Raw genomic sequence first — 13,790 nt, forward strand, 5'->3', positions numbered from 1 at the left:
CAGCCCTGGTACCCAGCCTCCTGGCTCCATCAGAGGATGCTGTCTACCAGATCACTCTGCCTCTGGCCACCACATCACCAGGTCAGGCCCTTGAAATGACTGGGCTGGTCAGATGGGAAAGGGAGTTCAACAGAATGAGCGAGCCTAGTCTGCCATGTTCCCCAAGACCTCCTCTGAAGCAGGCTAACACCAGCACCTGCCAGCCTGGAGGTTTCCTGTCACTGTTGACAGAAGGGCTGGGCCTTTAGGCCTCCTGGAAATCACACGTCTGCAGATCAGAGCTAGGGTGGAGGTCTCACTCTGGCTCAGCTTCTCACTCTTCCCAGCTACAACCAGGGATGGAGGGGAAGCTGAGGTGGAAGGAATGCTTTACCTAGAAACTACGGAAATAAAAAGCAAACACAAGCCCTGTGCACCCCTCACTGGCTCAAGCCTTCAATTAAGTAAATGTGGAAATGTGACCCTAGAACTGCACAGCAAGGCCCCTCGGCTGTGCCCCCTCCAGGAAGCAGGCGCCATCCCCAAGCTCAAGCTCAGATGAGGTTCTTGTGCTCAGAGCCCAGGCCCGGGCGGTGGGGCGGTGGGGGTGTGTTAAGTGTACCAGAGCCACTGAACAGCTAAGCCAGCCCTCAGAAGGGAGCCACTCAGTGCCAAGCATCCCAGCTTCAAGGCCAGAAAGAGCAAACACATGCCTGTCTCTACACTGCCACCCACAAACCCACCAGCTGGGGCCTGCCAGCCAGACCTGCTAGGGCAGAAGGAAGCTCTCACCCCCAGCAGAGCCTAGGGGCAAGGCATCAGGGGACCCACACATCGCAATAACAAAACATTAGGCCACCACTTGCTGGTCTCTTGCCACTTTATTGGCCGTATCTTCCAACATCCCCAGAGCAATTCCCCTAAAGACACAGCGACCTGCCTTGGCCACACTGACACGATGGAGCCAGACTGGGAACCTGGGTCTGCTCAGCTCCTGAGTTGCACTGTGGGCGCCCTTGCCCTTTGCTGCTCCAGGAAGGACACTCCCACCCTTGCTCCTATTCCCCAGTCTCCTAGAAATCACGGAGCATGGAGAATCACAGAGCCGTGGGAAATGCCACAAGCATCTGGGGTTCTGGACAGCACCATCTACCTCCCTCCAAGTAGCATTCCTGGTAGAAATGTCAGCCAGGCACTCTGGCAGGTTGGCGCCCTGGCCAGGCATCCACAGGGGAACCACACTGTGGCCCAGACCTCCTGATATGTAGGAACCGCGGCCTAGAGAGACAGGGACAAGCGGCCAATTACTACCTGGGCCCTGGTGAATGAGCAGGGAGTGGGAAGCACACACCTGCCCCACGGCCAGAGCTATGATGGTCAGTGTGGAAGGATCAGCATGGCTGGTCCATGGGGGTTGGGGACAGGGCTGAGTCTCACCTCCCACAGAAGTCCCTGCGCATAGCCACGAGATTGAGGGACAGGCCAGGCTGGCTCTGAAGCCAGCTGCCAACGAGCTCTGGGTGTCGTGGGTCCACTTCCAAGAAGATGCTTCTGTGCGAGGGAGAAATGGGTCAGCTCAGTTGGGCAAGGCTGGACCTGCACTTCTGGGTTGCTGGAGCTGGGAGGGGTAAAGGCCAAAGCAGGCCCAGTACACATCGGCGGGGAGAAGGCTGCAGAGGTCAGACCCAGGAGACACCCCCTCCATACCCAGAGTCCTTCAGGAGCTGAGGAGCCAGGGCCAGGATGTGGGTAATGATGTCCATGCCCTCCTCACCACCATCCAGGGCTACTGGGTCTTCATATCTGAAGAGGAAAACAGTGGGAGGTGAGGGCCTGTGATGAGGTATCTAAAAAGTATGGAGAAGCTGAACAGGGCTTCCATAGAGGGCTCTATGGAACTTATATTCTGGGCTCAAAGTCTGAGGTCCCAGAGAGGCCCCCAAATGGTGGCAGCTCCAATGCTCCCCTCCACAGGCATCCCCCAAATGGAGTAGTGCTGGGCATGCTCAGCAAATCCCACTGACTGACTGCCCTTAGGGCAAGAGGGTCTCCCCACAATGGTGTTCCTATTCTTGGCCTGGGGAAGCCAAGAGCTGGCACTAATCACTCCTAAGAGTAAGGAAGTGGGAAGCCAGGAAGCACCCTGACACCCATAACCATGGCCTCCTCCAGAGGCTCCTGGGCGACCCCCTGGTTCTCAGCCCATTTGAGAGCAGGATGGCTCAGTGAAAAGCCTGGAGTAGGGGTCATAGTCCCAGTTTTCCAGCTAAGCCCCCAAACAATCTTGGACAAGTCACCTTACGTCTCTAGGCCTCAGTCTTCTGGAAAATGGTGCACCCATCCAAGCACCTTCCAAGTATTGTATACTGTTGTCTGCGATCTTAGTCATCACCGAGTCCGCCCCCGGCCCAACAAAGTTCCACCAGTCAGTCCCCTTTCAGAGGCAGGAAACCAAGGCTCAGAGAGGTTCAGTGGTCTTAAGTGGGAAGGCAGGTGCTGAACCCAAGTAGGTCTGTGGGTTCCAGAGTGAGGCTCTCTTTCAGCACTACTGCTCCTTTCAGCCCCTCAGCCTCCGCATCCCTCCCAGTGTGGTCCTCCAGGGCAGACCCACTCCACTAGGCCTCAGGCCTGGCCTCCCTGGTCTACTACACACCTGAGGATCTCAGGAGCCAGCTTCTCCATGTCCCGGTGGAAGACGTAGGGAGGGTTGCTGATGACCAGGTCCACAGGGCCCCAGGATAGAAGGTGTGCCCAGCTCTCCACTGTGGTCAAAGGGAACACATGGCAGAGAACAGAAGGTGAAAGGTGGAAGATCCACGCACTGTGACCCTTGGGTAATCCCTCTCCCCAGGTCACATATCTCGGCACTATCTCTGGACCTGATAAACTACACTTGCAGATTAGGGTCCTAGGACCCCGGCCGGCAGCCTGGGTGGGAACATATATGCTCTGACATGGCCTGGAGTGTCCCTGACTTCTCTCTTTCCTGTTAAAAATCTCCCCAATAAGCAACACTGTTTAAGTGCCACTTTCAGGCAGCCATCTCTGACCACCTGGCCAAGCAATAGCCTCTGTTCTCTGCAGCCCCACTCGTCTTGCCACACTCTGCCTCAAAACCAACACAGACGGAGTATATGGAGGGCAAGCCTGGCCTGTGCCAGTTGATTTCTAGTGGCTCTGTTTACTGGCCCCATCCTGTGCCACGTGCCATGCTCCATAGAGACAGTACATGAAGCTCAAGGATCCTGTGGGGATGTGACAATCTGAAATGAAGCCAGAACTCCCAGGACACGCTGTATGGGCCAGGCAGACACTCAAGTATTTTGGTCCCCAGGGTTTCTCTAGAGCTTCTGCTTACCTCTTGACAACAGCAAGCCCTAATTAAACTCATTCACTATGGACGATACGAAAGGTGAAAAAGACCTTGTGGCTCGTTCCTTCATGGGTCAGGTCAGCCCAGGAGGCAAAGGGGACTTGCCTGTCCTCAGCAAGGTTTGGTCTGAGATTGTATGTGTGGGTGAGTGAATGAAGGTGGGAAAAACCCTCCCTCCATCTCTGTAGAGTGCCTCATCCAGCCAGCAGCACCTGGACCCAGGATCTCCACCCAGGGAAGAGGAGTGGGAAAGGTACCTGAGGTCACATCAAAGGGGACGATCTGAATCCTGTCCTGCAACTGAAGTCTGAAGAGACAGGAAGAGAGAGGTGAGCACGGTGGGTGGGAATAGACTCCTACCCCTGGCTACAAAGTCTTGGGAGATTAAACCCTTCTCGGACCAGCAAGAAATCTGGTTGTCCACTGTCCATTTGTAACCCTGTGGGACCTACACCAGGCCACCCTCACTGCCTCCTACTTCTTGGGTGTGAAGGTCAGTGGGTTTAATACCTAGACAGGGGTTGAGATCAGGCCCTAAAATCTGACCCCCCTACCTTGACCCTCTGCCCTCAAGCCCACCTACCTCTGAGCATTCTCATGGGTCAGGCAGATGGCGGCTTCTCCCTTATCCACAGCAATGACTCGGCTCTACCGCAAGAACAAGGGTACATGGGAGGCAGGATGTTGAGAGAGGCCAGGCTTGGGGACCAGAGCCCTCCTCAAACCCTCTACTAGAAGAGGAAGGTAATGCTCAATAGCTTTTCCCTCTCTGCGGCCAGAGTCTGGCCAGATGGAAGGGCATGGGACTTAAGAGGCTGTGGCCATGTGGGCCGGGGCAGGTGTCTTCCTCCTACTTCCCGTTATTTTCCCCTAAGTGCTTCTGACAGAGAGAGGCGGGGGAGGGATCAGCAGGAAGGGCAGCGAGTGCCAGTCAGTCTACCCATGCACAGGGGGCTCACCTGGGGAAGCCTGCTCAGCAGGCTGAGGGAGATGGCTCCTGATCCACAGCCCACCTCCAAGATGAGGGGGCTGCTTTCAGCTCCCACCACACGGGGTCCTTGGGTCACCTCCTCCAGCACCCATTCAACCAGCTCCTGCAAGGCAGACAGATCTCAGAGTGGGCGCTGATCTGCCCGTGTGAATGGAGGAGGGGGATGACCAAAGCCAGACTGAACTTCATGTCAGCTGGGGCTACGGGCAGGTCACTGTCTGTCTATGTCTCTGCTTCCCTGTCTATAAATAGGAACATGCTGCTGCTGCTAAGTCGCTTCAGTCATGTCCGACTCTGTGCGACCCCATAGATGACAGCCCACCAGGCTCCCCTGTCCCTGGGATTCTCCAGGCAAGAACACTGGAGTGGGTTGCCATTTCCTTCTCCAACACATGAAAGTGAAAGTGAAGCCGCTCAGTCGTGTCCGACTCTTCGTGACCCCATGGACTGCAGCCTACCAGGCACCTCCGTCCATGGGATTTTCCAGGCAAGAGTACTGGAGTGGGGTGCCATTGCCTTCTCCACAACAGGAGCATAGCTAAGGATAACACACCTCACTGGGGACAAATGGAGGTTAAACAGAAGCACATTCATGAAGCATTGATCCCATGCATGGTACACCATAGGTGTTCAGTCAGCCCCAGCTAATCCCTTTACAGATAGCCTCTTGTTTTGTGCTTATACCAAAGTTAAGAAACATACTTGATGGTCCCTGGCCACCCACTCTGTGCCTGGCCCTGCTTCTAGAACATTCCCTGTATTAATTTGTTAATTAAACCCTACTGAGGAAACTGAGGCCCAGGGGTCAAGGTCTCACCAGGAGGCTGGCCTACAGCTCATGGTGGCCAAGGGGCCAATGTGTCCCCAGCTTCCTCACAGCCTCCCCAGAGAGGCCCCACGGTCAAAGGGACAGGGAATTCCCTCCAGGAGGGGTTGTGGCAGGGGGGTGATACAGCCTTACCTGAGCCCTGTATCTGAAGGGGACTGTGGCATTCACAGGGCATGGGATAAGTGGGCATGGCAGCGTAGGAGGTGCCTAACTACACTGTACCTGCCTTGGTGGCAGGGCAACATTTTCAGACACTGTCACTCTAGAAACTACAGTTTCAAGTCTCACTCACCTATCTGCCACCTGCAGATTGTGGATGGAAACCAATATAGCATGAAGGTGAGGGTGAAGGGCCGCTGCTGCCCACTGGCCCAAATGTTTCTGAACAGCAGTAGAGTGGGGGCTCAAGGAGCCAGGCATGGAACAGGAGAAGGGCAGTACAGTTCCTTCTCAAAGGGACCTGTCCTCTGGAAGAGGGCTGGAGAGGGCTCCCTGGGGGCTGAGGACTCCTGGAGTTCCAGGCAGTGTTGGCTCAGGGAATGAGGGGAGGGGTCAGGAAGTGGGTGTTTCCCTCATATGAAAGAGAGCCACTTTCCCTGGGCTCTCTCTCCCATGACTTTTCTCACTATGGGCCTAGGTCTAGGGTGGAGTGTGCTTCTCCCGCCAGACTGAATGCTCCATAATGCAAAGCCCAGGGGTTATCCCACCAGTGTGTCCCACACGGGCAGAGCTTGGCCCACAGAGAGACCTCTTGGCTACTCCCCAAGGGCTGGGCAAGCTCTCAGTGGCTGCAGGAAGTTACCCTCCAAGCCTCAGACACCCCTGTCCGTCCAAGTCTCAATGTCAACAGTTATGCCCAACAGGGCAGAGGGCTCCAGATCACTCAGACCCATTTTCCATTTAAGTTCTTCAGTGCTGAGTCCCCAGAAGTATTTCATCCTCCCAGGCACCTCAACACAGGAGCAAAGCTCACCTGTCCCCAGGGTAGCAAGTCCAAGTCAGGTAGAACTTGGCCAGTGGGTCCAACCTTTCCTATTCCAAGCCCCTTCTGCACCAAACTGCTACCAAAGGGTGAGACAGCCCATCTCCAGCCAGAAAGGGCTTCCCCGCATCATCCCCGTACCAGGCACCACTGGGGAACTGGAGTGCTGGTAGCAAGCTGGGTCCATAGCACTGGGGCCAGCACAGAGACAGCAGTCTAGGGCTGTAGCCAGGAGGCTGCGGTTTCAGTGGTGAGACCAAGTACTGAGCAGCCAGTCGGACAGATGAAACTTGTCAGGAGTGTGAACTTCTCTTGGTTTCCGGGCCATAGACTTACCCTGGCTGAAGAATGACCCCTTAGTCAACCACACTGGCCAGCCACCTCACAGAGACACCCCGACCTCAGAAACACACACCACATGTGTGAATGGCTACCCTGGGCAAGGTATGAATCTGAGAGACTGGGCCGCCAGTGCCCCTCTGCCTCTCTCACACTCCAAACTACGGAGGGATGATTTTGGCTGTAGGACTACCTGAGACACAGTGGGTAGGGGTGGAGATCACTCTTAACAGGTCCAGAAACTCTCTTTCTCACCTAGAAAAGTGCCTCCTCATCTGAGAGTTGGTGGTTCCTTGGAAGAACCGAAAATCGAGCTGGTCACAGGCACAGGGCACCTTTTCCAGGTGAACAAGGGAAGAATCCAAGAACACAGCAGGACGGGAGCAGAGGGGAACGTGGGAAGGAGGCAAAGAGCATGCAGCTGTTGGCTCTGCCTGGAGCCACTGCCTCCACAGGATTCCACAGCCTCCACAGGATTCCACAGCCCTCAAGAGGTTGGGCCAAGGCCTCAGCAGGAACTGGGTGCCAGGAGCACCCACACTGGCATTACATTCTTGATGGGGCAGCCCCAGGAAGGGGGCACTGCCTCCTGTAAGCTAATCACAGACAGGGCATTGAGCCTACCACACCCCACCAGGCTGGGCAGGAACAGTTCACGCTTCCAGCCTTGGGTTTCCTACTGTACATACCACCAGGCTGGGGACTGTAGCACCTCCCCACCCCCAGGGAAAACCCAACTGGTCAGGCCACATGCCGCCTACAACTCTGCATTTCAGAATTCTGCACCCATCATCAGAAACCACCTTTAATGGATGGAGAGAACACAAGCAGCATGGCCCCTCCCATGCACTCATTCTCCCCACTCCTCGCCACAGGCCACGTCCTCTCAAGTTCTTGGTAAGGCACCCCCTGATGCGGCTTTACACTGGGGCAACCTGGCAAGTTCTGAGAAATGTGTGTACAGTGAGGCAAGGACCTGGCCTCCCCACCGCAGCCTCCCTCCTCTCCCCCACCTCCCCCACCCTTGACAGCAGAGCCACTCTCCTGGCCCAGATCCACCCAGGAAAGGCGGGGGGCGGCGGGGGGGGGGGGGCCCACATGGGAACCGGAAGTCCACACCCAACACTCAGAACCCTGAAACATGCAGTTGGTGCCAGGTCAGCTCTGAAGGGACTTAGAAGTCATCGGGGTAGCTTCCTTCCAATGCCCTGACCCTGGGCAGCCTCAGGGGATGGTGAGTGACCTCATGGCCAGATGCTACACGCTTGGAGGAGCGACAGATTGGCCCCCCCAAAGCCTGCAGGTAGCAGGCCCATCCTGCTCCGGCTCTGCACCCATCCCAGCTCATCCAGTCCCAGATGGGGCAGCCCCTGTGAGGGAAGGGGCCCTGACCCAGGAGACAGGATGTCCGAGTGCTGCCTCATGCCCCCTGCCCAGGCAGCCCTGTGACCTCAGCAAGGTCTCAGACTCCCTACTGTCCCTGCCCTGACACTGGGCGGTAAGGTGAGGACCTGGCCTCCCAGCCACATGATGTAGAGGGCAGTGGGGTCAGAGGGTTTCTCGGCTGACGGGGAGGCTAGGAAAGTGAGGAGGGGCTCTGGGTCCCTGGCTGGAGCAGGTGGATGAGGTTCCCCAGAAATGGGTGTGCCTCTTCTCAGAGCCTGGTGCCCTCTGACTTGCCTATCAACCCCCACTGTGCTACCCTGCCACCTGTTCTGCTCTCTCTGGCTCCCAGCTCTGCCACCTACAAGGTGAGGGGAAGCCCAAGACCCTAGAAAGCATTTCTCCCAGGATTAAGGGGCCTCACCTACAGAAAGCATGTTGGGACCACACATTCCTCAGTCCTAGTAAACTGAGAAACACAGGCAGTGATCTGACTAGAAAGTGGATGGAAAAGGTAAAAGGATTCTAACTATTCCCTGGTCTGGAAGCCCAATCCTCTCATTATTTAGGTCCAGAGGGGGCGAGTGGTAAGCTCCCTGAGGTCACAAAGCTGCCCCAGGCTTCTAGGTGTTCAGTGGGAGCCCTCTCCACTCTGCCCTGCCTCCTGAGGAAGAGGAGGCACTTGTTTCCCACGGGTTCGGTTGGCTATGGGCCCATGGGACAGCTCCTAGGGAAATGACAGGAATAGGCTGAGCACTTGGTGGGCAGCACTAGTTGGGCCATCGTGAGCCACTGACAGCCAAGGGCTGGGACAGTGGCCTGGGAAGTGATGACAATCAAGGAGGCCAGCAAGAGACCTCTTTCCTTTTGGCCCCACCAATCCAGCCAGCCAGGAAGGGCGCTGTCTCTAAGGGATAGCAATAATGGGGCCCCGGCGCCCCCTGGTGGAAGTCTGGGACAAGACAGGCACCCTGAACCCCTTCACCCCATCCTGTCTAGTCCAGCGCGCACACCTACCTCCGTTTCTGGCCTAGGGATGAAAACTGGGGGTGCCATCTTCAGATTGAGACCCTGAAAGTCCCATTCACCAAGGATGTACTGCACAGGCATCCTGCAGAGGGGGAAGAAGGTGATCATCAGTGCCAGCAAATGGACCAACAGGGCCCTGTCTCGGTTGGGATACCACTGTGGCCAAAGGTGTTGGGTAGGGTCACGCCTCCTGTGCCCTGGAACTCCTAACCAAGCCCATCTTCTTTCTATTTACTACCTCTCTCATCACCCTCGTCCCAATACCTTCCGAGTCCTTGGACACTTTCTTCCTCCTTGACCATGAATTTGGTGGGGCTGGAGGAAGCTGGACCCTGCTCCCCGCACACAGCCCTCAGGTTTGGTCCATGGCACTCACCGTTGCAATCGGTAGCTACCCAGCTCCTGGATACACTGTAGCTGCCAAGGGGTTAGGGGTTGGGTCCAAACTCCTGGCCTCAGGCTCTGAAACTGACCCATAGAGATCATGAGTGGCTGGCTCCCCTGAACCAGGTTTCTTTCGTTGATGATGCCGGTGGGTCCAACACTGGCCACCCTGGTCAACCCTGAAGCCCTGGTGCCTGGCACACACTGTAATAGTTTCTTGGATGGATGACTTAAGTATTTGCTTAAGACATTCCTTCAGAAAAATCCCATCATTCTCAGCTCAGCACTCTCAGTGGAGTGGAAAAGGCTGGATATCCCTTTCCCGGGGCCTCCCTCCTCCCACTTCCTGGCCCCCCTGACAACACTGCACTTAACTGTTTTGGCTCCAAGGACATGAGCCACGATGTACTCACTGGATTCCCGGGCCTCAGGGATGCCCTTCTCCTCAAAGACCACTGTCCAGTGGCTGACCACTTCAGTGGCACTCAACAACCCAGCCGGAGGCTGATGGGGTTGCCATGAGCTGAAGGCGCAGCCCCAAATGCCTTTCCTCCACCCCAGGCCAGAGAGGAGGGCCCTCAGCATTCTGCCCTGATGCTCCACGTCTCAGGGAAAGGATCCCTTGAGTACTTCCCTGAGGTGCCCAACTCTTTCTTGTGATGTCAGCTGCTGAGGATGGTGACTGGCCTCAGCTGGAAGATGGAGTGGTCACAGGCTCTGGGTCCTCACTATGGCTGGTCCTCAGACGCGGCTGCCCTGGAATAGGGAAGGAGAATCAGAGCAGCAGCTGAGCCTCGCAGAACTCACTCTTCTCTGACCTGTTGCCCGTGAGAGGGCATACTTTGCTGTTCCCTATATTCAAAAGCAGAGACATTACTTTGCCAACTAAGGTCTGTCTAGTCAAGGCTATGGTTTTTCCTGTGGTCATGTATGGATGTGAGAGCTGGACTGTGAAGAAGTCTGAGCGCAGTCAAGGCTATGGTTTTTCCTGTGGTCATGTATGGATGTGAGAGCTGGACTGTGAAGAAGTCTGAGCGCCGAAGAATTGATGCTTTTGAACTGTGGTGTTGGAGAAGACTCTTGAGAGTCCTTTGGACTGCAAGGAGATCCAACCAATCCATTCTGAAGGAGATCAGCCCTGTGATTTCTTTAGAAGGAATGATGCTAAAGCTGAAACTCCAGTACTTTGGCCACCTCATGCGAAGAGTTGACTCATTGGAAAAGACTCTGATGCTGGGAGGGATTGGGGGCAGGAGGAGAAGGGGACAACAGGATGAGACGGCTGGATGGCATCACGGACTCGATGGACGTGAGTCTGAGTGAACTCTGGGAGTTGGTGATGGACAGGGAGGCCTGGCGTGCTGCGATTCATGGGGTTGCAAAGAGTTGGACACGACTGAGTGACTGAACTGAACTGACTCCATTTTATACCCTCACCCACCTATTTGAGTTTTCTTGCCTTGGTCAGTGACATTTTCTTCAGGTCTTTGGCTCAAGTGATCTGAATCCATGGTTCAGTCCCTGATAATAAATGGGCTGGCAGGCTTCGGGTTTGGAGAGATCTATTTGACCCAGATAATGTGACCTTGGGAAACTCATTATTTCTGAGCTTTAGTTTCCTCCTCCATACAGGAGAGGAAAGAAATAACACAAACTCCCTGGTGAGCAGTGCCTCAAGCAATGAATGTCAAGGGCCTGGGAGGCATCTCAACACACAGAGGGAGTCAATGTTACATGCTCTTAACTAGTATTACTAGGGGAGAAGACTGCTTTTGCCTGGGAGTTTTGCTTCCAACATTTAGCATGTACTGTCATTGATTTGCGGGCTTCCCAGGTGGAGCTAGTGGTGAAGAACCTGCCTGCCAATGTTGGAGATGTAAGAGGTACAGGTTGGATCCCTGCGTTGGGAAGACCCCCTGGAGGAGCACATGGCAGCCACTCCAGTATTCTTGCCTGGAGAATCCCATGAACAGAGGAGCCTGGCAGATAACAGTCCGCAGGGTCACAAAGAGTTGGACACAAAGAGATTTAGCACACATACACATCGTTGACTGTATCGAACGGCTGTATCGTTGACTGAATCGATCATTGACGATCGATTTTCACATCGTATGCTGAAAATCATTCCTCCACCCAATTTAACCCACGGTCCTAAACACCAGCATAAACTGCCAACTAAAAATCTGACAATTTGTTGGACCTCCCTGATGGTCTAGTGGTTTGGAATCCGCCAGCCAGTGCAGGGGACACAGGTTCAATCCCTGGTCAGGGAAGCTCTCTCATGCCATGGGCCAACTAAGCCAACGAACCACAACTACTGAAACCCGCACGCCCGAGAGCCTGTGCTTGGCAACAAAAGAAGCCACCACAATGAGAAGCTCCCCCGCTCCAATGAAATAAGAGAAAGCCTCAGTACAACATGGAAGACCCAGGACCCAGCGCAAACAAAAATAAAGACACAAATAAATAACTTTTAGATGACAATTTTTGTTAACTATATTAAGATATATATTATATTACATCATATCAAATTATATTATATATCACCAACACATTTAGCTGAAGATTTCAAATCAGTGGCTTCCTTTCCTCTTACAAAGACCTGGTTTCAAACTAGCCTTGATTAAACAACTGTTAGGTGCCGCTCTTCAGAGACAAGCAGGAAGGAAAAGAAGACTGCGGACGGGAAGCAACATGCCCAAAGCTACCCAGCTAGTAACCGTTCCAGGCAAGACACAAATCCTTCGGACTCCTGAGGCAGCTCTGACTACCAGAGAGCGGCCCAAGGAGCAGGGGAGGCCTGAAGTCAGGCGCAGCCTCTTCCCTCTCAGTTCTCACGGAAAGATTGCCTCTAACCAAGCCTGTTTCTCCATCTGTACAACGGGGACACAGACTTTCTGAGGAAGGCTACCAGCACTCTGAAGAACTCGACGTCTCGAGGGTGTTGCTCATACCTTTCTAATAGGCTACTCCACTCTCCCGCCATCCTGAAGAAACTGCCGTGGGTTCGGCTCCCGGATGTGCATAACCCGGATGTGAGCTCCCTCCCGAGAGGCTCTGCTTCCGGGGTTGGTTCAACTGAGAAAGGGCTCGGGTGGATTACGTCGACCAGCTCCAGGGTTCCTAGAGCCGCTGGGTTGCACCTCGGACGCCCCTGCGGGCCAGTGGCGGCGGGGTGGGTATGAACGCCTTGCACACTATTTCCGCAGGCGCACGGTGGGAAAGGGTGGCGTTGTGTTAAGGTTGCTCCCCAGTCTTCCTGAAGGTCACAGCAGGAATACGGCTTTAGCCTGCGGTGTCTGGTACCGACTCCGGAGTTGTGTAGGCCGCCCGAACGGAGGCGTGTCATCAGCTGGCCAGGAGTTCAAGGGATCGGGCGCTATGCGCAGGGGCGTGGCCTAACATAGACCTTGTACGGGTAGAGCGGCACGTGGGTGTAGCCCAGTGTTGGGGGCGGGCACTAATTTGAGGAGTGGCATCCAGTGTTCAGGACCTGGACAGGACCAGTGTCCAGGACCAGGTGGCGACTGGACCCCAGGGCCGCTCTTGACCCTCTAACCCCGTTTTAGGGTTTGGAGCAGGCAGCTCTAAATTGGAAGTATTAGTAGACCAGGGTTTGAATCCTTACTCATCGTGGGGCTTTGTCCAGGTCCTCTCTGTGTGCCTCAGTTCCTCTTATAAAATTCATGGCAGGGTCTCTCAAGTGTGGCCTGCCAATGCCACTCCCCTCTGCCCTCGAGTCTATTGTTAACTAGATCACTGTTGACTAAACTACTGTTAAACATACAGTTTCCGAGGCTCCGTCCCAGACCCGGGGATCTGTATCTGTAACAAGCTATTAAAAAGCGATCCCCATAAGTTCCTATGAAAACCTGAGAATTAGAAGGTATCTGAAATCTCCTCATTGTAGAGGTGATCGCACTCTGGATGGAGGGGTATATATAGGTTTTCCTGGGTCCAGGTGCCCAGTAATGCCTCTCCAATAATAATACCATCCCATCTCCCTATTTCTCTGAAAGATGCCTCATTTCTAGCCAGAGGTGGGTACCGGTTGCCAACAGCCCTCACACCAGAGCCCATCTGAGCAGGAAGCTGAGAGCCAGGGAGGAGAAGCATCTTGCTCTAGTTCACCAAGCTAGTAGAGCGTCCAGCCAGAGTTCAACGCTGGCTCAAGGACTCCTAGTTTGGTGCTCTCCCCAAACCTGCGCCCACCTGCATTTGGGGAGCGCGAGTCTGTCCGGGTGGAGGTGAAGCCTGGGCTAGCCGGTGGCCAGAGTTCTGTCCTTAAGAAAGGCCGGGCCGCCCACAGTCCCCCGCGCGATTCTACATGGGCCAGGGAGAATGAGCAGTGGTCTGCAAGAACCGCGACCCGGCTCCCGCTCTCGCTGGGGGCAGAGCCAGATCTGAGCGGCAGGCCAGCGGACCAATGCAGAGCCGGCTCTGGGCCTGACAGCCAATCCGGGGCCGGGGGCGCGGGGCTGACAGGGAGGAGAATAGCTGG

The 13,790-nt window shown here is 55.1% G+C and overlaps 1 protein-coding gene across 3 annotated transcripts; it reads right to left on the minus strand.

Annotated features, from left to right (window-relative positions):
- Positions 1-862: 862 nt before the first annotated feature.
- HEMK1 (HemK methyltransferase family member 1) lies at positions 863-12,624 on the minus strand. 3 transcript variants are annotated; one of them, XM_068982050.1, is made up of 11 exons: positions 12,244-12,624; positions 9,665-10,045; positions 9,282-9,373; positions 8,894-8,987; positions 4,312-4,446; positions 3,936-4,000; positions 3,610-3,659; positions 2,633-2,741; positions 1,687-1,782; positions 1,417-1,527; positions 863-1,257 (listed from the first exon to the last, which is right to left on the minus strand). In XM_068982050.1, exons 2-11 carry the CDS (start codon positions 9,872-9,874, stop codon positions 1,164-1,166), a joined length of 1,056 nt encoding a protein of 351 aa, XP_068838151.1. In that variant the 5' UTR covers positions 9,875-10,045; positions 12,244-12,624; the 3' UTR covers positions 863-1,163. The 3 variants fall into 3 exon arrangements, with proteins under 3 accessions (XP_068838151.1, XP_068838150.1, XP_068838152.1); XM_068982049.1 differs by having other exon boundaries at positions 1,417-1,530; positions 12,244-12,623; XM_068982051.1 differs by lacking the exon at positions 12,244-12,624 and having other exon boundaries at positions 1,417-1,530; positions 9,703-9,803.
- Between the last annotated feature and the right edge of the window lie 1,166 nt (positions 12,625-13,790).

Source organism: Capricornis sumatraensis, chromosome 10 (genome assembly GCF_032405125.1).
Source record: "Capricornis sumatraensis isolate serow.1 chromosome 10, serow.2, whole genome shotgun sequence".
NCBI classification, from domain to species: Eukaryota; Metazoa; Chordata; class Mammalia; order Artiodactyla; family Bovidae; genus Capricornis; species Capricornis sumatraensis.

Coding starts and splice junctions, on each gene's coding strand:
- HEMK1 (XM_068982049.1), bottom strand. CDS start 9,874: ATGCTGAGGGCCCTCCTCTCTGGCCTGGGGTGGAGGAAAGGCATTTGG. Junction 4,001..4,311: donor TGCTGAGCAGGCTTCCCCAG/GTGAGCCCCCTG, acceptor TTCTTGCGGTAG/AGCCGAGTCATTGCTGTGGA. Junction 2,742..3,609: donor CCCCTTTGATGTGACCTCAG/GTACCTTTCCCA, acceptor CTTTGACCACAG/TGGAGAGCTGGGCACACCTT.